General features: G+C 33.6%; 1 protein-coding gene across 5 annotated transcripts in view; it reads right to left on the bottom strand.

Annotated features, from left to right (window-relative positions):
• Positions 1-3,137: 3,137 nt before the first annotated feature.
• Positions 3,138-23,520, bottom strand: part of LOC145688521 (putative receptor-type tyrosine-protein phosphatase mosPTP-1) — a 327,258-nt gene continuing 306,875 nt past the window's right edge. For 3 of the 5 annotated variants that reach the window (XM_081762882.1, XM_081762877.1, XM_081762880.1), the window contains 6 exons: positions 20,068-20,365; positions 14,290-14,461; positions 13,284-13,420; positions 12,317-12,588; positions 6,919-7,054; positions 3,138-5,575 (listed from right to left, as the gene is read on the bottom strand). In XM_081762882.1, the coding sequence (XP_081619008.1) occupies positions 5,351-5,575; positions 6,919-7,054; positions 12,317-12,588; positions 13,284-13,420; positions 14,290-14,461; positions 20,068-20,365 (1,240 nt within the window). In that variant the 3' untranslated portion in view covers positions 3,138-5,350. The remainder of the gene's footprint in view (positions 5,576-6,918; positions 7,055-12,316; positions 12,589-13,283; positions 13,421-14,289; positions 14,462-20,067; positions 20,366-23,520) is intronic. The other 2 variants (XM_081762878.1, XM_081762881.1) reach the window with 1 other exon arrangement.

Genomic DNA, 23,520 nt, shown 5'->3' with positions numbered 1-23,520 from the left:
TACTTCCAACCGCTACGATTTAAGTATGCAAATTGAAAATAAATTCCCTGGTGTTATAACCGTCCTTCAGAGGTATTATTTCTGGCTTTCTAGACCAAAGTTTGTTACTTTTTAATTCCGATGGAAATTCTATACACTAACCGGGAATTGATCACGCGATTACGTGGAAACAAAAGTACAGGCGCTTACCATTTGGCTAGTCGGAAACACCAGAGTTGTTAATGGTAACGGAACCGAAAATGTTTTGGGATCCAGTCCCAGAACCAAAATAAACGTGTCTTGTGAAAATAATTGAAGGATATTTACTCATATATAAGTTCTGCTCACGGAACCGGAAACAGTAATTCTGCGTTCTTCGGGAAGAGAACCCTAATACACTTTGACATCGTTAATTTCAAACATTGTTAGCTAAAGAACGTTACACTTTTCAAACGACGTTGATCAACTGTAAAGTAACTTGAGAGAAACATCTACAGCGGTTCTGTTGCGAAACTTATTTCCCTTTTCTTTGCAAATTTGCTTTCATTTCAACGTCAGTTTAGGTTCCAGCCCCGGAACCAATTTTCTTAGAAAATTGGTTTCGGTACAGAGTTCGATTTTTATTTATTTATTTATTTAATCTCAAAAGTATCACTGAGGTCTGCACCAGGAATCTTTTTCCTTGAGTTTTAGTAGGTTTCGGAACAGAGATCTAGTAGAACCACTTACGCCTATCGGTTCTGTTACCATTACCAACCCTGGTGAGAAACAGTTCTACATTCATGTGACACAAAACATTGTAACGTTTCGAAGTTTACCGACATTATTATTAATATCTGTAATTAATTCATTGCGAACCTGATTATCAATTTTAATGAATGTGTATACTTTGACACATAAACAGTCTGGAAAACCACAGAATGTAGTTTCAGGTTTATGATAAGTTCAATTGTCAGGTAGCAGCACGCGTAAACAATGCATAAGAAATTATTGCGTGTAGTTCGAACGTGCTGCATATTGATTTCCAGATGGAAGGCTGTTGTATTTGTAAGTGACCTTGTATGACTCAATTATGACCTTTCGAGAGAGATACATTTATGTACTTTCAAGATTGGTTCTAGTTATAGCCAAATAAGTAAACAGTATATGATAAAAGGTTTCCATGTATCAAAGAAAGAAAGAAAAAAAAACTGTGTTGAGTCGCAACAAAACGAGCACCTCCGCTATTGCTCTCTGAATTGGGCATCGCAGATATCTGAGAGCTGGGGTCCCCGATATGGTGCAAAGAAGTGAGTTTTTGGTGCGACATGAGAAGATAACTAGCGTGGGCAGTACAAGGTTCCGCCGAGACCACAAGTTGCATAATTACGCAAGATATACATCTGGTAAAGAAGCATAAGGCTCGAATTCATATGTTCCATCCCTCACATATCAGACTGGAACATGAATAGCCTAAAGCTATATATATAAAGGATGTCATCTTCTACTAACCCCATGTTTCCAGAGGTCATCCTGAGTGGGTAAGTGGAGGCACGGACCATGTGGTCTTACAATTGTTGGTGGTTGCTGTTATAATGGTAAACTTACGTTCCGTACATTGAAAAACGGTTACAATCAATGTAGATGATTACTAGCCGAATATGTTTGAGCCAATATACCACCATGATGTTCCATCTCAAATGGAAGTGAAATATTTCGCATTGTCATTTACCAGGACAAGGCGTATTGTCATACGGCGAGCTCAACCAAATTCATCCGGTCGGGATCAAACGTGGCATAGTGGTGGCCCTTAATTTTGCTATATATGTGCGTAAAATGTTCTGTTGTGCGCGGTCTCTTGTTTCCTAAATTATGCACAATCAAGTTTCTAACTCAATTAATTAGGCATAAAAATAACATAAAATCATATTTTATATATATATATATATATATATATATATATATATATGTGTGTGTGTGTGTGTGTGTGTGTGTGTGTGTTCCAGTGTAACTGGAACCCTTGAGTAACTTTAACTAAACTTGGTATACACATTATTACAGTTCGGAAAAGAGTAATATCGGGGTAAGACCCTGTTTGCACATCTAGGGGTGAGTGGGAGGGGAGAGACATAAACATGACCGAAAACGACCGATATTAATGTCGAATCCATAGTTTTCGGGTACCCTAAATGAACTGGTAATAATTTTGGTGCCTTTTAAGTCCAAGGTCGGCTCCAATTGGGTAAGATCCTACTACCGCTCCTGGAGGAGGGGAGGGAGAGAGATATAAAATGATCGAAAACGACCGATATTAGTGTCGAGTCCATCGTTTTCGGGGTTCCTACGTTGATTGGTGTACTTTTTAAGTCCATGGTCAGCTCGCAGTTGAAGTAAGGTCTCGTTCAAAATGTATCTTGGAACATATATAGTTCCTGCCTCAAGGTTTTTATCATGTCACGTTGATTAAAGGGCGTATCCTAAGGGGTAGGGGAGTACAGAAGTTATGCCAAGTATATAATATCTTATGGATTTCTATAATTACACGTTTATTGAAGTGAAAATCATAAAGGAAACGGGAGTTCAAATATTTCCCATTAAACTTGTTCTCCCCTGCGAAGAACTGGCATTTCAGCTAGTAAAATATAAATCAAAGAAAGTTTTTTTTTTCGACTATACGTATTTATCTTGTACAGATATTTTTATGAAGTCCTTCATGCATTTTTGTGGGCTTCCATTGTTCACCATTGTTCAAACAAGTACTAAGCCGTTGACAATCATGCACATCGATGATCTCGGGGAAGTATGTCAAGAGACTGGAACAGACATGATAAAATTGCAATTGAGCACAGTTTTCTACAGTGGAAATGAAATGCAAGAAATAGCTAACGGATAAGAATTGCAAATTGAATACAACTACCGGTGGCGTCGCGGTATTTCCAAGCTAATAAAGTTGTCAACTTCGTTACCATAAACCTGAAACGACTTTCTTTATACAGCAGTAATTCAAAGGAAAAAAAAAAAAATAAATAAATAAAATCGATATGCACATTAGAAACATATTATACTGCTTTCTTCTTCTAAAGCAAAAATGTACTCTGCAGACTCAAATCGTTGAGAAAACGTTTTTCCGAAGTACTGTTACTTTCCCCGGTGACAAAAAATAGTTAACTACATAAGTGTAACTATTAACAGTACTTTTACTGGAAACTATGACTGAGAACAAAAGAAAAGGTATATCAATACATCACTGAAGACTTTCACATACTCATACACACGCGATTACAAGTTTCACAAATAAAGCCTTTTTTTATTAGCATGTCCTCATGGTAATAACACCATTCAACAGAGTATTCTTGATCTCTGACAAACCCTGGATTCATAAATGGCTGTACAAATTTCTTTTGAAACTACTTTAGCTTCTAGGAACACTTGGACATTTGAAGTAGCAAGTATAAAGCAATGCTACACTTATCCATATATTTACAAAGAGCTATGTACAGTATAAAACACTGAAAGGAAAGTTACAAAAATGCTTTTCTTTTTTTACTTCGCTTTGTCGTCGTCTTTTTTGGTTTCCCCAATGAGCACATTGAGATAAAATCCCAACATGGTTGTTAGTAACATCAATATAAAAAGCTGCATGATCTCACATTGATAATCCCAAACGTAGATTTGCTGTTGATATGGATAAAGGTATGTCCGATTACCGCAGATGAAAGCAGAATATAAAAGTCTGGACCACTAGTATTTTCTTGTAATAACTGACATTATGCCTAACAGATACATGCTTTTATTTTCTTACTGGAATATGTAAATGGTATTTGTACTCTTTAAATGGAATTAAAAGTCAACCTGTTAAAACAGACCAAGAAGATAAGACGAGGTAACGGTATATACCATTTCACTTTAAATACTGCTCGTATGGGTGTCAGTTTAAGACTTGGCAAAAGCAGCTCTCAATTTTAATATTAATGTAAATAACAAAACAACTGTAAAATTTACACTAAATTATGTCTTTCTTTTTGATCATAAAATTTCATTTATAAACACTGAACAAAAAAGAAAAGAATTTTAAAAAAAGAAATTACGACATCTATCACAAATTGTTCGTGTCTGTTTACAACACAGGGTTACGTCTAAAACTGACTCATTTTTCTCCCCCTTTAATACTATTTAAAACACAGCTAAAGAAGGATGCAGTTGATATCACGGGTACATGGTAGTAATAGTAGTATTCTTATTATTATAACACAAAACTAACAGTACAAAAAATTGTTCTCCCTCACTCTATTTGGTACATGCAACATCTGTGTCTTACACAGTGTATGCCTTGCTGCTCTTTTTGTTCTTGTTTAAATACAAGAAAAAAAAAAAATATATATATATACGAATCCCCCCCTCCCCGCCACAACATAGCTTGTGACTAGAACTATATGTGGTGCATTATCAACTGCAACAAATGACTAACAAAATAGGTGCACAACACCTAATGCCGCTGAATGCTTGGACTATTGAGTTAACACAACTTCAACATATATAAACATTTCTGTGGCTTCTTACGAATGCCACCAAGTCTAAAAACATCAGTACTCCTAATTATAAAATTGGGGATAAAACCACCACTTGGCGTCATGATCACAGGATTAAAAATAAGTCTGCCCTGTGATTACATATAAATTTATCATCATCGGCAGTTTTGAGTTTGTGGCGGTTCCCATTTTCTTTTTTAAATACCTTTTTCAGTAATATTTTCATTTTGTAACATTACACACAATGCCATTGAAAGACAAGAACAAAAATGTGTATACAAATTTACAAATGCACACAAAGTTAAATGCACCAACAACTATGCACCTTGATATATCATCTCTGGCTGTCACTAAAGTAAGACATCACATGGACATCATTGGAAACATGGTGGAATGAATGTCTTTTACTGGACGATAGCTACACTGCCTTTTCCGGAATGCTTTACCATTGTGAGAAGTTTCATATACATACAATATATAACTTTTTTTTATAATATATATATATATGTGTGTGTGTATATATATAATCTGAGAACTCTTTAATCTTTTACAAAATACTCATTTCCACTTTCACATTGTAAAATCTTGTTCACAACGGTCAAGCATTTCCTAAGATACTGGTACAGTTGTCTTCAATTAAAAAAAAAAGAAAAAAATCAAACACTTCTTTGGCAAATGCCATGCCTATGCATGGTTCTTGTAATTTTCCCCCAACCACCACTCACAAACATACCAGTTACACACACATGCACATACAGCACAGCACATAAATTTTACCAATTGTACAGCAATGCCTCACACTGTTCATATGCTCGTACAATATCACCAGAATTTATTGCCTACATTGCAGGAGACGTGTTTGCCTATGCCACAGACTCCTTGTTGGTAACTACAGATTCCATGCCTTCGGGTGGAACTCGTATAGTTCCGTTACCACTCGTCACATGGCCATTTCCGTTTCCTACAAATCCATTAATATGGCCGTTAATTGTCAGATAAATGTCTGGAGCTGGTGGTGGGGGCGGAATTTGATTTCCAGTAGTAGCAATGAGAGCTTCCATTGAGCGGTAAAGAAAGAGGTAATCATCCTAGAATTAAGAATAAAAAAAGTTATTGGTGATTTGGCGAAAGAAACAAACATGGAATTTCATTTACTCACATACAGACAATAAATAAACTACTGAGAACTTATTCATAATTAAATCGATTATTCTAGCTATAAAACTTTTTTTTTCATATTTTTAGAGATATATACATTTTTGTTTTCTCAATGCTTACATAACGTTCCAAATTAAGAATAGAAATGTTAAACTGTATCTAAATTGAATAACTTTTTGTTTTCCAACAGTCGATTCATACTTAGGCATAGAACAGACAATTCGATTTTGCCAACAACTTCCCCCTGGCTGCACTACAAATAATGAAAGGTCTAATATAAAACAAAAAGTAAATTTACTCGAATATTTTCAAAATATTTTAGTATTCGAACATCAATTGTCTCTTTTCAACAAATACACGATCATTCCAGAAATTTGATTTAGTTTGTTTGTATATTTTCAGTTTAATATTCTGTTCAGTAGCAAGGGTATGAGCCATGTCTACAGTTTAACGTAGATACATAGGATCCATAGCACATACTCCAACCAGTTCAAAGAAATCGAGACAAGAAAGAAGGTAGTTGATATCCTATAAGTCCTTGGGTATAAACTAAATAAGTGAACTCCAAGAATACAGTGATTCTCAAACCAAGAATACAGTGAGTGTACACAGTGAAAGGAGTAACAATAGTTATCATTCAGTGACATTCAATTCTTTTGCAACACTCATCTATCTTGAGTTTTAACCTAGTTTGTACATGTGAAAGTGACAGTTAAAAGCTTTTAAAAATAATATGAAATATCATATGTAGTATATATACATAATGACAGTAATTAAGAGCGTGATTGTGTAAAAGAGTATAAATACATTGTACACTAATTTGCCAATCAGTATTCTACAAGTGATGTAGGCAGAAAGAAGTTTATAGACCACGTTCTCTTCTTAATATAAACCAACTCCTTATTATCTGACAGCTGTAAGTGTGAAGACGTAACAAACTTCTAGCAACTAAGATGTACAGTTATTATTCCGTACATTTTAGCATCAAACAGAGAAATATATTATTTGTTACGGATTGTTTTTCCTAAACATGCATACTCCACGTATGGGTATGATAGTTTACGTAGGATTAATGTCGCTTTTCGGCAGTAAGGCCACATAAGAAGTGTATTCAGAACTATCCAAAACACTTGTATCCCCCTGAGAATTAAAACTGGACAAACATGCGCGTGAATCAAGAGTGTTTGAAAGAAAAGTAAGGGTTACAGTTCTATTCGACTAAGAATATTTAGCTCTCAGAACATCCAACAAATGTATATACCAAAATTCCTACCTGTGTTTTCCAAATACCAGGACGCTTGTTGTGATAAAGCTTAGCATACATATAGACATCCACATGGCTTTCATAGTCTAGCTGTTTGTTTAAAGTTGTCAAACAGCAAAATGTGGCAGCTTCAGTTCCTCCAAACCTGAAAAAGGAAGTATATATGTACAACCCACATATACATTTAAATAATAATAATAATAATAATAATAATAATAATAATAATAATAATAATAATAATAATAATAATAATAATAATAATAATAATAATAATAACAATAATAATAATAATAATAATAATTTTGGCTATACAAAACCTCAATAAGTAGATCATTCCTAACTTACTGACACAAGATACTGTGCAAGAAAAAAATAACTATTATGCCAATCATCAATATAAGTGTGTGTGTTTGTGTGTATGCATATTCAAATTTTCCTTTAGAACAACTTACTACACCACATCACACCACCATCACCGCAAAACGTCGGAAAAGGCAATGTTAAATATTGGGCATGGAAATATACTGTAATTGCCATATTGCTATTTAAAACTATATATATATATATATATATATATATATATATATATATATATATATATATATATATATATATATATACTAAAACCCGTGCTAAGTGCCAAAATGAAAGTGTTGAGAAAAAGGCAAGATTTTACTTCAAAACTGGTGGCCCACGCGCATTCTTCTGACGATTATTTGAACTACTTTCACAGTGAATACTATATAGTTCGACCTCAACTGAGCAGTGTTATGCTCACAGCCTACATTTTGACATTAAACTGAACTTTTCCATTTTTGGCATTTAGCAGGGATTCCATTTTGAATATTATATTAGCCTGAAAAATATCTTAAATAAAAATAATAATTATTGTAACTACTAATGGATTTTATTTTATTTATTTTTATTAAAACAAATTTTATCCTCCCTCTTCCCACTAACAGACACATTTCCTTTTAATATATATATTTACCTGGCAAAGCCTCTGGTTGTTCAGATAGCATAGTAAATTTGGTAATTACATAAAATTGATATTTATACGTGTGAAGGCTCACTTTCTTAGCTTCCTCCCTCGCTTCCAGAATTCGAACTTCATTGCAATAAAAGTATCGTGCTAAGTTACAAAAAATATCATATGATGTAATAAATACTATGAAAGTCTGTGTTAAGAAGTGTCAGAGCAAGGGTTTTGATGAAATCATCAAGATCTTTTTAGGTATCAACAGAAACGAATGACTAGTACAGTCCGTACTGGTGATTTGAACCGTCCGTACAAAGTTCTGGTTCAAACCACCTTAGCCATAGTTTAAAATAACATCAATAAATTCTAATATATCTAGTTTAAGTACATGAATTGTACGCAATATTATATATAATTTTGTGTGAGAATTATCTTCTCATTATTATCAAAAACTTTCATAAAAAGCATCAGTCATGATAGCTAAATCACAAACCGGATATAAAAGATATTGCAAAAGTAGTCAATATTGTTTTTTATGCTAAAAGTACGCATACGTTATTTTTATAATAAACTATTGACTTTTGAAATTAAAATTACGTCTTCACGTTCATACTTTTCTTTGGGGTTGGGCATGTGATTACGCTTCGCTGCCTTTGCCAAGTGTGATGCACATAACATTAGTTGTGCTTATCGATCGTAATATAATGGATACTTTGGTTCGATTTTTATATTTTCGCTGTACCTTTACACGCAAATGAACACATATTAACCTTTCTAATTCGGAATTACTACTGACCGAAACGGATGAAATTTTAAAAGCACCCTTATTGTTGAAAATTTAGTCTTTTCTTCCTTCATATATTTTTTTTTTTTTTTAAATCGATCACAAGGATAGCGCGATCAATGAAACTCAACTGGTTTTGACGAAACGTGGTATTTTGGTAGACATTGACGAGCTTAGTATCCATATATAATATTACAGTGTGCACGCCCTTGGTTCCCGAGTTCTTGACCATCAATCCTTGATTTTGATTTCATGAAAGAATATCGTACACAGTATGGTATCGACGAAACTCGGTGATAACCAAAAGTTGTGTGACTATAGACCTCAAAGTATTTAGTATGCATATTAAATATTATGTTGTGTGGGCTTTCGGTTCCTGCGCTACTAGCCAACAAATTTGTGTATGAATTTAGTGAAATTAAATCTATCTGAGTTTACGGTGGAAGGCCTTCACAAACTTAACAGCCATATGTAATATTATGGTGTGTAGGCTCTTAGTTCCCAAGTTATTGATTAAACTTGGGTTTGAATTTAATGAGATAATACTGCGTAACGCGCACTATCGACGAAACCAATCTGATCTTGACCAAAATTAGTATGGTTGTAGAGATCAACATATTTAGTACCATGTTAAACATTATGGTGTGCGTGCTCTCGGTTTCCTAATTATCGTCCACCAAACTTTGGCTTTAACTCAGTCGATTCAAGGAACTCCACTAAAACACAGTATTCTAGATAGAACTCGTCCGTTTTTGTCAAACTTGGTAAGTTGATAGATTCCTACTAGATTAGCACGCCCCAACGGTACGACGCGTGTAGTGTGTCGGTGCGGCGCCGACGCTTACAATTATAACTACATCTCGAATAAGAAGGGTCAAGTAAAGAGGCCCTTCAATATTGAACATGTGTTACGATCCCCCGCCCTCTAACCTTTATGCACTGATAGTTTATGCTAGTCTTGCTATAACTAACTAAATAAATAAAACCGAAATGTTAGTGAATATGGTATGCATTGCTAGAACTTGAACCGAATATGGAACTAAAATAGCTTCTGAAAATTCATAACCACGTTTCTATTCGATTTTCAGTAAAGGCAAAATGCTATGGTCAATCTGGTAATATTGGCACTGACGTCATAAATTTCAACTTACTATTGTAGACGTCACCATTGCTTTATATTTTCACATTTAATTTCTTTAAAGAGTATATATTTAGATATAACAACTTTTTTGTTCTTCATTACGAGCCTGAACTCAATATAGTATTTGGACTGAAATAGTGTCTGATTTAGAAATATCCAGGAAAAGAGATGCTTTATTAATTTCATTAAAAATCGCCAGCCCACTTGATGTTTCCGAAATCAAAGCTAAAGAAATATTTCTAAAAAAGAAACAAAAAAGTTATCACCACACCTTCTAGTGGCTATTATTTTAAAATAAATTTTAACTCTTGCTCTTACCATTAAATAATATTACCAAGTAATAACGCTTTTCTAGACTCAGAAAGTAAAAATATGATTCTTTCTTCAATAACTAACTTTTCACTGCTACAACGGTTGAAAGTAGTACTACCAAACTAGGACTAGCAGCTCTGATTTGAAAACTAAAATACATGGTAGATGGTGTAGCTGTATCATTTGCCTGGAATGTGCACCGGACGAAAGCTGGGCGCCCGAACACAGAAAATGAGATTTTTCCGATCTTTGTTCTTAAAAATTCAATTCGCTGAGGAGAATGTAATAAATGACCTCAAATAACACATATGGAATCATATGACAAACACTAAAAGTACAATCTGAATCTGTCTTAAAAATAAATAAATAAATAAATAAAAAATCTTAAGTTACGTTTTTCTTACTATTCTCAGCTCAAACTATCGCAATTATTTACACAAAGCATGACCAAGTTTTTCTCCCCTAGCATTCACAAAAATCGAAAAAGCAAACTCATTAGATAAAGCTCACTGACTGATCACTAAATTGCATTTACCTCTCATGATAAATACCATAGATGTACAGAAATAAGACGCAATGTAGTTGGGTCTTGTATGCCGCTGCACTGACAAAAATGCATACGAAGAAAGTGAAGTTGTACCACAAGAGAAATAATTTTCCACCAAACAGTATGGCACAAACTTGCACAAATGATGGTACTGAACGAAGGACATATTGATCTCACGAGATAACCCATTCTAACCTGTCAGTTTTGTCTTCAAAGATTAAAGAAAACAATCCTGCACCCGTCTTAGGCCTTGGACAATTTGAATCTGAAATCATATTTTGTCTTTCAATCCCTTACGACCTATCTGAAGAACTGGGAAGGTCTTGGATGGATAGGGTGGAGTGGGGGGTGGGGGATATGAAAAAATATTTTTACGTCAAACCCCTCCGGACCTGGAGCTATCTGAATCTGGAATCAGAAGTTCCCTATCTTTAAGCGTTTTTGAACCTATAATGCTGTAGACACTGCATACCGACGAACATGAATAAATAAGTTAGTCCTCTAAGGCTAAGCTTGTTTTAAATCACATTAAACTATACAGGGTGTTTCAAAACAACACCGACAAGGTTTGGGAAAAGATTCCTGGCACCAAGATAAAACAAAAAGTGTAGACTAACTTGTATGCACAGATGCTTCCTTTCGGAGTTATAGGCTGCCAAAAACATAAAAAAAATGAACTTTAAAGGTCCATAGCTCCAAAATTATGGGACCTACCGTAGTCGGGTCAAGAGTTCATATAAAAACTAGCATGAGTTCTATCTAAATATTCAAGTTTCAGAATCCTGCAGTACCTCAGCAACAGTTTTTATAGAGATAGTTGCAGAGTACTGCAAAATATGTGCCTGCAGCCAAACTCCCTCTATACAATTGCTTCGTGAGTACCTTAGAATTTTGAAACCTGTATTTTTGAATAGCGCACATATTAGTTCCTAAGTAAAGTCTCGACCCGACTACAATAAAGTCCCACGCTTTTGGAGCTATTAAGTTCATTTTTTCATATTTTCCGCAGTCTATAACTCCGAAAGCAAGCATTTGTGCACCCAGATTGGTCTGTACTTTTTGCCGTATCTTGGTATCAGGAATCACTTCCCAAACGTTGTCGGTGTTGTTTTGAAACACCCTGTAGAATGCACCTATGAAATAAAGAAAACAAAGCAAAACAACGAAAAAGGTGATCCTAGGTACAGGATATGCACAATCTTTGCCGGTTGCAACGATTGCATACTTTGAATATTGCTTTATTGAGATGGATTTGTGATTTGTGTGTTTAGATTAATGTATAAATTGCAAAATGTATCGTGTTCTTCCCTTATTTGATGATACCCCGCAGAGTTGCAAACCACACTAATTATTGTGAGCAGTATGATTGGTTTGAACATCTCTCTTGTCACTTTTTAGCACCTTGTTCCGTCCACGCGAAGTCTAATTCAGACAGTTTTCAAACTAACAGCGCACAAATCACATATTAGGTGGTCGCAATTCTGTGAGCACTCATTTTGTAACACCATAAAAGAACTACTAAATAAAAACTACAATATTCACATATTGAACTTTCACTTCCACTAAAGATTTTTTTTCTCACATCACATCTAATTAACTTCCTTCTTCTTTTTCTTAAGATATTTTTGAAGAAAATCAATTTACCTGTCCATAACAACTATAGGCCCATTTTGGTATTCCAAGTGCCACTCTTGCACAAGATTAACGAGTTCAAATACTGATGTAATTGGACTACAGTTATGAGGCCAGTTGGAACACTGTATTATTCGCACTGGAAGTTCGTAGTCATCTTGTAATGACTGCATTGTAAAATCACGAGTAATATAACCCACATTGTCACTTTCTTCAATAAACTTCACTTTGAAATTCTCAGCGTCGATGTCATCGTGCTCAGTGGGCCAGAAAATAGCATATTCCTGAAACAAAAATCAAAACGAATTGTTAGTAATAAAATATAAACCTAAAACACGCAAATACGACTACTTTTTCAGTTACATTTTTACTACGTGATTTGTAATAAAAAAGAAAAAAAAAGAAAGAAAGTGATTGAACAACAAACGTCGTTACTCAAGTTTTCAAAAGCTCTGCAATTTCATGTTTAAGTGCAATATTATCAGTCTAAAATATTTTACATTTTCCCTTTTCCTTGCTTTTGGAGAATCTTTATACCTTAGCTTTCAATATCATAAGGACAAAATAAAGCATATTACATGTTGAGTTACTTTTACAACTGAATTCCCTTTAACAAAATTTCTTGATAACATGTCTGCATGAATTAATCAAATCAGTTTTCGTTAAAAAAAAATCTTATTTCATGTTAAGGAACTATGGCACTTGAGAAACAACGTTAGATCAAAATAATGATGAAAGTACTATCTAAAAGGATGCATTTTTGCTGTATGTAGCAGAAACAACTTTCGAAGCTTATTTTCTGCAGCCTGTGTATATACAATCAATAATCGTGTAAATCTACTGGAGCACGAAGTTCTCTCCACCATTGTCCTTCTACGTTACTGCTTATAAGTAAGAAATTCAGTAAGTAGTCTGATAATCGTGCTGTTGATCTCTGATATTAGATAATGATGGGATCAACTGTGAACGTTCGTATTACCTGCGTTACCTGATCATCTAAGCTTGATAGCATGACTATCGTCTGTGCGTTGTGGTCCCAAATCATCTGCCAAAAATCTTGGATTGTTGACTCTAAGGGATGCTGAGTGACAATAAACTCTCTTAATTTATGAAAACCTGAAAAGGAATCCATAACTTAGTTACTTGTTCATTCTAAGCAAAAGTAGGATCATGAAATTAAAGAATAAATCAAGCAATATTATGTATTTCACAAGATATTGTTATGCTGTAAAGAACAAACATTAATATTCATATAAAATAAAACGGAACTATGAAAGTCCATTGCTTACTTTTTCTTGATACTTTTAAATACATGTTGGATTATTTTCACCAGAATTTTATTTTTTCTTGGCAAAAATACACTATTATTATTATTATTATTATTATTATTATTATTATTATTATTATTATTATTATTATTATTATTATTAAAAATCATATATCATAAAGTCTATTACTTCAATTGGTAATCTCCAAACAATTCAGTAATTTTAATTATTTTGCATTGTTACTCAACAATTATACTGCTTTTATTTTTCCATCTATTAAACAATAATTAAAATATTCACAATATAGTTTGTCATTTATTGTTCTAGCATTATAAACATCCAGAGTGTTACAGCAATTTATTTTTTTTCCATTATGTATTTATTTTTTACTTGTTTTTTGTTCTTTCAGAAAAAAATCTCTCCACATAGAGATGTTTTTGGTGTTTGATTCGGGCTTTATTTGAAAAATGAAATTAAATCTTTAGTTTTACGTCCTACGGTTATGCCGGTTAAGCTAAAGGAGACGGGGGCTTTATTTGATTCTATATCAACTTTCCTACCCTTTCAAAAGTGCCTTTTAAGAGAGACAAAGATGCTTTGTCTTTTCCGCAGTTCAAGGTTTTGGAGAACTTTGAAGGCTTCAAAACCGTAACTCTAGAGAAAAGTTGAATGTTAATACCTTCAAAACCCTTTTAGAATACGTAATCGTGAGCTTACCCTGAAACCAAGTAGCATTGATGTAGTCGCTGCCATCTACTCCTGGTTTCGGTGTTAGATGAACTCTGGCACTTTCTACTGGAAGGATATCTGGAATGCGGTTTTTCATTTGGTTGCATGGTTTTGACGCAGAAACCAAATGGAAGTCTTTAGGTTGGAATGACGTTACAAGCTAGAATATTTAAAACAGAATAATTTATATCATTATTTAAAAAAAAATAAGTTCTAAAATATAAATACATTAAGCAAACATACATCTTAGCACATTAATTGGTCATGGACGTCCGCAGTGGGGGGCAAGGGGGGCCGTGACCCCTCCCCTGGAATTTGGCTATGAAGTTTTCCGGCCCGAACAATAATATTTGAGGCTACAGGAAAGAAAGGCGAAATATAATTCTTTTCTTCGATCTGAGCAAATGTTACTGAAACTGTAGGCTACTTAATGTATAGCAGAAACAAGTAAATAAATAAATAAATGTAATGATAGAATGTGGTTTATTTTCTTTTACAGTAGTTCCATAGATTCTGCACCTCAAGGCCTACACATTGATATCAATTTCGACCAAAAAGCGACATTTCGTTTTCCTTCTCTCCATTTCCTAAATTTAATTATTGAACTTTATAATTTTCTCTATATTTTACTTTCGCGAAGTGCGAAGTTTATAAGGAAAAAATCATAGAATGTTCTTTAGCTCGTAGAGAGTTTTTATAATAACCGACAGTGGCGCACTTAGGTTCTTGTTTCGGGGGAGGGAGCTTGGGAAACAGTAAGAAGCATTTGTGTTGTATGTACAATTCGACAAAATGAATTCATTTCGGGGAGGGGGCTTGCTCCCCAATAGCTTCCCCTAAATACGCTACTGATTGAAGAAAATTTTCACACATCTATTTTAAATTTGATATTGTTTTACTATATTAAGGGAGAGATTTCAGCCATGTGGGACCCCTTTCCTTACCTACATTACTACTTTCTATATTTGGGCTTGAGGCAAAATAATTCCTTTGGTCAGGTGGGTTTTCTTTCCTTTTATTAAAGTTTAAGCGTACATATTTTTTGTCCTAATCTGAGAATGATGGAATGGAACTTCGAAGAAGGCAGAATGCTGTTTTTGTTATAAAAAGAATGCAACATCGATAAGAATATGCTGTTAACTTCCTTGTTGAGGGAAGCGAAAAACGCTTTACTTCGATAACAACTGTAATTATGACGTGGAAGTAGCCTGGTAAATGTAATTTTACTTTTTCTTCTTTCATTTTAGCTTGAAACAGAGGCGCATTCAGCTCGCCTCGAAAAAATATGTGACGAAGTTGCATCACATGTGTCCGTGCTGTCGATTTCACTGACGGGATAATGGTTCATTCGGGCAAGACATTGGGTTATGAACAAGTTTCCAAAACAGATTGAGGGTTGACACCCATCAACCTCATCCCTCCCAAACGGAAAGGCCGATCACATAAACCATTTTCCATCCCAAAATTCTGCAAATAGACTTGACCTTTCCTCTACTGTTTATCCTGTCTACCCTCTGTTTTGAGTTTTCTCGTCAAAATCTTATAGTTATTAAGTTGTGCGGGAAGTGTGTGAATGTTCTTAATTCCGTGTAGTTGCTAATTTCAAAATGGATATTAGAAAATACATGAAACGTCAAAGAACAGCCAGTGATTCACTAGAACGTAACAATGAAAGCAACAATGAGAAAGAAACAAGGATTATTGAGAGACATGGTGAAGATGTAAATAAGCACACTGAGGTGAACGAAGGATCTGCTTCAGTTTCCGCAAACCAAAGTGGCTTCCCTATATGTTGTAATGTTTACGATATAGGACAATATTTGCAAATATCATCTATTAGTGTGTTAAATGACAGCGACAAATGGAAAATGATAGACGAACCGTGGCAACCAAGTTCATCGTATGATTTTCTCGGTGATTTATCACAGGGACAAAAGCGTCCCTTTTGTTTAAGTGACTCGAGCAGTATAGTTCCTGGCTGGTGTATTCAGCAAAAGTCAAAGGAGCTTTGGGTCGACACTGTGTTCCGTTTGAACCGAATGTTCAGAGAGGTACGCAAGGTGCTTTCATTGTAAGACCATTTATTAAATATAAAGATATGCATGAAGCATGCAAGAATCATGTTTCGTCTGGGTGGCATAAAGAAGCAATAGAACGCTCGAAGAATTTCAAGAGTACAATGGAAGGTAGACAGAATAGTGTTATTGAACAAATTGATTATGCCCTTCATGAACAAATTACAGCCAACAAAAAGGAATTGTTCCCAATTGTGTCTTCAATTGTATTTTGTGCAACTCACGACCTCCCTTTGCGAAGGAATTCTTCTTTCTCTGGTGTTTCTCATGATTTACTAGATTTTAGAATCGAGTGTGGTGATGTTGTTCTTAGTGACCATTTTCGAACAGGAAATGCAAACGCAAAATATACTTCCGTGCGTACGCAAAATGAAATTATACGGGTTGGAGGCGAGGTACTAAGAGAACAACTACTCAGAGACGTTCGTGATTTTTGCGCCTTCTCTCTTTTAGCCGACGAAACAGTGGACATTTCTGGAAAGCAGCAGTTGTCTCTTGGCATTAGATTTGTGAACCTCAAGAATATGAAAATTTGTGGAGAGTTTATAGGTTTCGTGCCCCTAAGTGAACTTCATGCGGAGGCTGTAGCGAAGGTCATTCTATCTTATTTATCCAAGTGGGGTGTAGATATGTCCAAGTGTGTAGGTTTATGTTTCGATTGCTGTTCTGTTATGGCGGGAAAGATAAATGGCGTAAACAAGATTATTCAATAGCAGTATCCTCGAACATTGTATTTTCACTGAGCTTCTCATAGACTTAATCTTGTAGTTCATGATCTTAGTGGTGTGATTGAAATACAAAATGCATTCAGAACTATAAAATAAATCATTAATTTCTTCCGTGAAAGCGCCTTACGACGGAATTTTGTTCCAAAAGTATATATGTTTTGTGATACTAGGTGGTCAGCAAAATAAAAAAGTATTCGTCTTTTTGCTGAAAACTATGTCGTAATTATTGAGGCTCTTGAACAATTAAGTGCAACTGGGAACTGCAAAACAAGGAGTAGAACAAATCATCTACTGAGTGCTGCAACAACACCTGCTTTCATTGTTGCATTGGAGATTGTGGCAATGTAGTTTGGAATTCTGGAGCCGGTCGCAAATATCCTTCAAAGTGTCTTCATTGATATGAATGCGGTGAGGAATCATGTGAGAGAGCTCATTGAAGTTTTTCTGAAGCACAGACGGGAGGCAGAGCAGCAGTTTGAAAATATAATGAAACGAGTGAACCTGGTGGCTGCCAGCGTTAATGTCGATGTGATTATTCCACGGCAGGCAGTTTGGCAAGCACAAAGACCAAATTACCAAGCATCATCTCCAGAAGATTATTACCGGTTGGCAAATTATTTTCCTTATTAGGATTCCCTCATCTTGTCTTTTCACACACGACTTTCAGATAGGAATGACGTAAGTTATAATCTTCTGCAGCTACACCCGCAAAGCATGAAACGTTTATCTAGCCTTGAATTCGAATAATATCATCACGAAAATCCAGGAATTTTATGGTTTAGAAAACTTTGTGAGTGAAGCAAAGTGCTGGTATTGATCACTGGCGAAATAAGTACGACCAAGACCAATAAAGTATTCAAGATGAAATAAGTTTCATAGACATTTTGGAACACACTAAGTTTTTCTTCCCTGTTGTTTCAAACATTGCTTTGTCGTTGCCACCTACAACCTGCACAATAGAACGGACATTTAGTACACTACGTTGGGCGAAAACTTGGTTGCACTCTACGATGTGCAACAACAGACTCGATGGTCTTTGCATGATGAGTGTTCATCGAAACAAGATCGCAGAAGACAAGGAAACTTTTATTTCAAACGTAATATAACTGCTTTTGCTAGAGAGGCTCCAAGGAGACTTCAGTTTCTCTTTTGAGACTAAGGTAAGAAATATCAAACCATTTCACAGTAATTCCAATTTTATTGTATGTTTTGAAGTTTTTGTTTATATATTATATAATAATTTATGCCGATATTTGAAAAAAAATGTTGCTTTTTTTTTTAATTATGCGTGATACATTCATCTGAGATACTACCTTGAGCACTTATATCGCCGTGTCTTAGAGGGAAAGGCAATCATAAATTTTAAAAAGTTAAAAACTCTGTACTGTAACTATAAAGCTTCCCCCCTCCCTGCCAAGAATTCTGCGGACGCCCATGTATTTGATTGATATTTCCATTTAAAAGCAAAATTTGTGAGATAATAATAATACTGCATTTTTTATTATAAACTCCCGTGGATGTGTTAAATGAAAGGATTAGCATAGCTTTACACACATATAAACGGAGCACATGAATACAGTAATTAAAGGATAAAATTAAAAGCAACTACTAAGTAGCGAATAGAACAATATCTTGAAAATATATGAAGAAAAGAATGGGACACAATCACCAAAAAATACAACGAAGGTACCATCTTAGAAAAATAACCAACTTTTTTCTAAGATAATTTCTGATTCACCTATAGGATGATTCACAGAAAATGGTTCTGAACGCTAATTGGCTGATCAAAACAGCTCTTCAGAACCATTTTCTGTGATTTTGTTACATTTAGATGCAACTCTCTCTTGTTTTTACAGTGTCTGGTGAAGTCAATATGCTCAGTTATTTGGTGAAACTGTCACACATTTATTATTCCAAAACAAACGTTGCTTTGCTCAGCAATTTATATTTTAGAGTAAGTTATTTAATATAGTAAAGCTAGAATGAATCAGTTAGCTATTCTCCACGTGCAAACAACTGTCATTTCAGCTAATATACAAATGCATAATAATGTAATTGTATACTAGTAATATTAATACCAGGTTAACTTACTATATTAATCATAGAATCAGTTCATAAATGACTTGAATGACCACTGTTAACAAGTGCAAACATGTTCATACTGGTGCTAACTCTAAGTATATGGTATATGGTAAAGTTGTCCGACAACTGTTCCTCAAAAACATGATCGCTTATAGACAGTCTCGATTCAAATTACCCACACCTATATCCATTAACACAATGCAACATAAACACGTTTCGAATTAATTTAACCAGAAATTGATGGAAACTTCTTAATTCTGGTGATGCAAACTACATGAGACAGTTATTCGTTCACCACTTCTTACGGATATGATGGATCATATCTATCTCACTTTAAATCCATATACTATAACCATTAGTACCATGCTAAAATCGATCATTCTGTTTTTAAAAGCCAAGAAAACAGTCTAAAAGGAAATGTAAAGTGGACGCATAAGAAGTTGGTTTCACTCAGCTCAAAGAATGATTTCGTATATTGTTCATAGATATACAGTTTGCCTCCAACTAATAGCATCTATTACAAAAAAATTTCAACTAATGAAACAAAGTGTTCGGTAAAAAGAACTAAAAATAGCTTTACAGTAAATTGCATAAACCTTGGAAAACTCAATAATTATATTGATTTACTTTTCAGAAAGATGGTTCTAAGAGATTTTCTCATTATATCTATATCAGATTAATACCCAAGTATTAACTTCAAATAAAATTAAAATGATATTCTAGAAATATACGCAGTAAATTGCACTTGAAGTACATCAAATTTGATTAGTTAGTGTGAAATGTTGTGACTAAAGAAAGTAAGGCGCAATAATCAATCTGAATGCAATTTAATTATAACACCAATTTTTATTAATAAAAGTAAAATTATAAATAAAACATACCTTGAACTGCCTCTCCAACATTTTCCATGGCTCGGTCTTTTCATCCATTCCATCACCGGACTGAAGACTATGGATGTATCGTGATAAATATGTCATGTTGATGTTCGTTTCTCCACTTTCTATAGCCTCCAAAAGAGCGTCATGAATGAAGATATACTGCTCTTCTGTCTGAACAAGAAAGTTCCTCTGGGTTCGAATGTGCCTTAGGAAGCCGAAGATATTCACTTCACCTTTCGTCCTAATTTGCTTCAACATGGCATCCAAAACTATGTATGTTCCTGTCCTGCCAACACCAGCACTGAAAGAAGACTCAATTCATTTTATAAAAGGGATTCCAAACAGTGAGCTTTTCACTTTGAAATACTAATGGTGCATCTTGTGTTCTGTATGCGATGTTCCTTTCACTTTCAAACTGTAACTAGATGTTTTCTTTTCATTTTCTTATGATTAGCTAACGTTGTTGTTTAACATAATTAATTCCAGTTTTGTGTAGACTTATTTCATGTAGTGTTCTAAAGCAAGATTATTCAACACATTTTTTTCATTATATATTATTTCGTTTCGTAGTCAGAATTCGTTATCTGCTTTATAATTTTCTATTTTCGCCAACACATGATTATTTATTAACTTTTGTTAACCCTTCATTCCATTTTAGTATTTTCTTTGCTTAATATTTCAGTCTGTTTCACGAAATAGAGATTTCTGGTGCAATTGATTCCAAGTTTTATTTTTTTCTAAATATTTACTTTCGAAAATAATTTCTGGTTTTCTTATTGGAGAGCTTACGATATCTCAAATACATTTTCTTTTTTAAATTTTCGTGGCACTATGGTGTGTAACGAACATTTTCTTTACGCTGTCTTACATTCAAATTAATCAGTTTTGTAATGTGTTTGCTGTTCCATACAAATTTCATTTTCAAGCTAACTTCATTTTCAAACTAATTCTTATTATTATTATAATTTTCTTTTTCTTTTTTTTTTTAATTTATAATACAGATTTGCTTATTGATATTTTCATTTTGTTGTTGTTTTTTCTTCATCCCTTGATCTAAGTGATTACAGAAAAAAGAATGTCAGAAAATATATTTTTATTTCACTAATTAAAATTTTCATTCAAATTTTTAATTATGGTATTTCAGTGTTTCTTTTCCTAGGGATTAAGTTTGTATCTGTTTTAATTAAACGTTCAACATTGCATTGTATCTTACTGTAAAACGAAAACGTTGTACAAACTTCTTTTCTGAATTTATTCATTTTGGATATGAATTTTATGAAACTATATAAAAAATAGTAAAAAAAAAATAATAATAATGAAAATAAAAAAAATAAATAAATAAATCGCGCCAGTATGGATGGAACAAAAATTCCATGAGAAACCCTACTTATTCTGAAATCTCGATTGAGTTATGTATTTGTGAGTTTAATACTTTCGTTTTAAAATAGCACAAGTAATTTAAATATGAAAAGCCTTTTGTTTTGGAATATAATCTTAGTCCTTTAATCACTCCTATTTATTTCAGACACTAATAGTTATGCGCTGCGCTGTAAAATTTCACTAGACAGAAAGTACTATATTCATTGAATATGAATTGATTTTCATTTTCTGTGACTTTCTTGAGCACACTTATTACACTATATTCCATAAATAAACATATGAAGCAAATAAAATTATTGTGCAATCACCGATTCAGTAAAAAAAAAATATTCATTTATGTATGTATATACGTATGTACACAATCCAAAAAATATATTTGTATTTTCCACGTCTTTGATGAGAATAACTTTGATGTTTTCACATTGACAGCGTATATCGGAGAATGAATCTTCCTTCCTCTTCTTACTGTAACAAATGTAACTTTGATAATCCACGACAATTTAACTTACTGTTATACTTTCAATGTTTAAAACAAAATAATGTTAGAAATAGAGCACGGTTGTAGCACTTCTTTAATATTAATATCTTAAATGATATTTTAATTTTCCATCTTCTCCATCTTGTGTCGAAGTTAGGTGATACACAGTGTTCCTTATTGCTGTTAATCTCATTTTGAGTTGCTAAAGAGATGTTTAAAAATATTATCAAACATACTCTACATATAAGGACAAACACGGACAGAATCTCTTTCTATATTTAATATTTTAAAATAATTGAGGCTCCTAATCTCAACTTGTAGACTTCACACTTTTACTCGCAAAAAAAAATTGAATGTATCAAAACTGAATTAATAAGTGTAAAAAATATTGCGACTTTGACTTTCAAGTTAAATTTGAACTACATACCAGATTTATGTTCATTGAATTACTTCTGACAAAAATTCTATCAATTGTTTTAGTTTTGTTTCTTTAACTTGTGTGCCTCTTTTTCAATTCTCAAGTGATGGTATTAATGTTTACGAACATAGTGTTTCAGTTTGTAAAGATTATTGAATCATACTGACGCCAAGTTCATCAAATATATAAAAGATCGTCAATATTCTCATTCATCATTAACAGAGAGCAAATTATTTATATGCTGTTGTTCTTTCTTCCTTTGTCTTTTTTTAAATCAACACTAGACATTATTCTTCACGTCATTTTCATACATATAGTCCTTTCCATTAAAAAATAACCGTATATTTCATCTTAAAAAGGTAGATACTCACTTAAGTCAGTTTTATTTTCATAATTTATATAGCTTTCAAAATCGTGGTTGTACCAGGTATATTTACTGATTTAACACTTGTTATTAAGGTTTATTCATTTATTTTCTGATATCTGAATGTGTAAGCTCTCTATATTAACAGGAAGTAACCGACGCGAACTAATTTTGAATAGTGCCACGTTTAATAAGATATAATTTCCAGGTATCTGTGAAAGGTAAACTTTTCTCTAGATCATTTAGTTTTGAAATATCACAGCACTGCTGCAGGTGAATCTCGGAAACATGTAAATCCAAATATATTTGTCTTAAATTGAATTATTGTACGTCAAATAAATACATTATTATGACTACCAAACTCAAAATTTGATTAAGTACAAATTAATAGCAATTGAGCTACGGAAGTACTTGGAGTTCATAGCTTCAATTCCAAACTTCCAGCGAAAGCTTTTGCCAATATTAGTTTAACTGTATCACAAGTATCCCAGTTTCTGCAATTATCTCTGAATTTGAACTTTCCTTTAGTTGTTATTTTTCCAGTTTATTTATTTTTGAATAAATTCTACATACATATTCAAAAGGTACGGTGCTCTTCACAATATCTTTCCGAATTGAATTGCAGTTATCTTTGCTCACTTTGAATATTTGTTCTTTACCCTGCAGGTGCTGGAATGATTTGATTTCATATAACAAGAAACAAAATCTTTTCCCTCTCAATTAGTTACTTGAAGGCTGGATATGATCAATTGTCATTACCTGGTACTTATATTCTCCGAGCGTGGGTAGTAATCATTCATTCAATATACCGCGTAC

The sequence above is a fragment of the Thermobia domestica genome, chromosome 6, assembly GCF_964235325.1.
Source record: "Thermobia domestica chromosome 6, izTheDome1.hap1.1, whole genome shotgun sequence".
In the NCBI taxonomy this organism is placed as follows: domain Eukaryota; kingdom Metazoa; phylum Arthropoda; class Insecta; order Zygentoma; family Lepismatidae; genus Thermobia; species Thermobia domestica.
The sequence above is the reverse complement of the archived record's forward strand: the minus strand, read 5'-3'. Positions and strand labels throughout refer to the sequence as shown.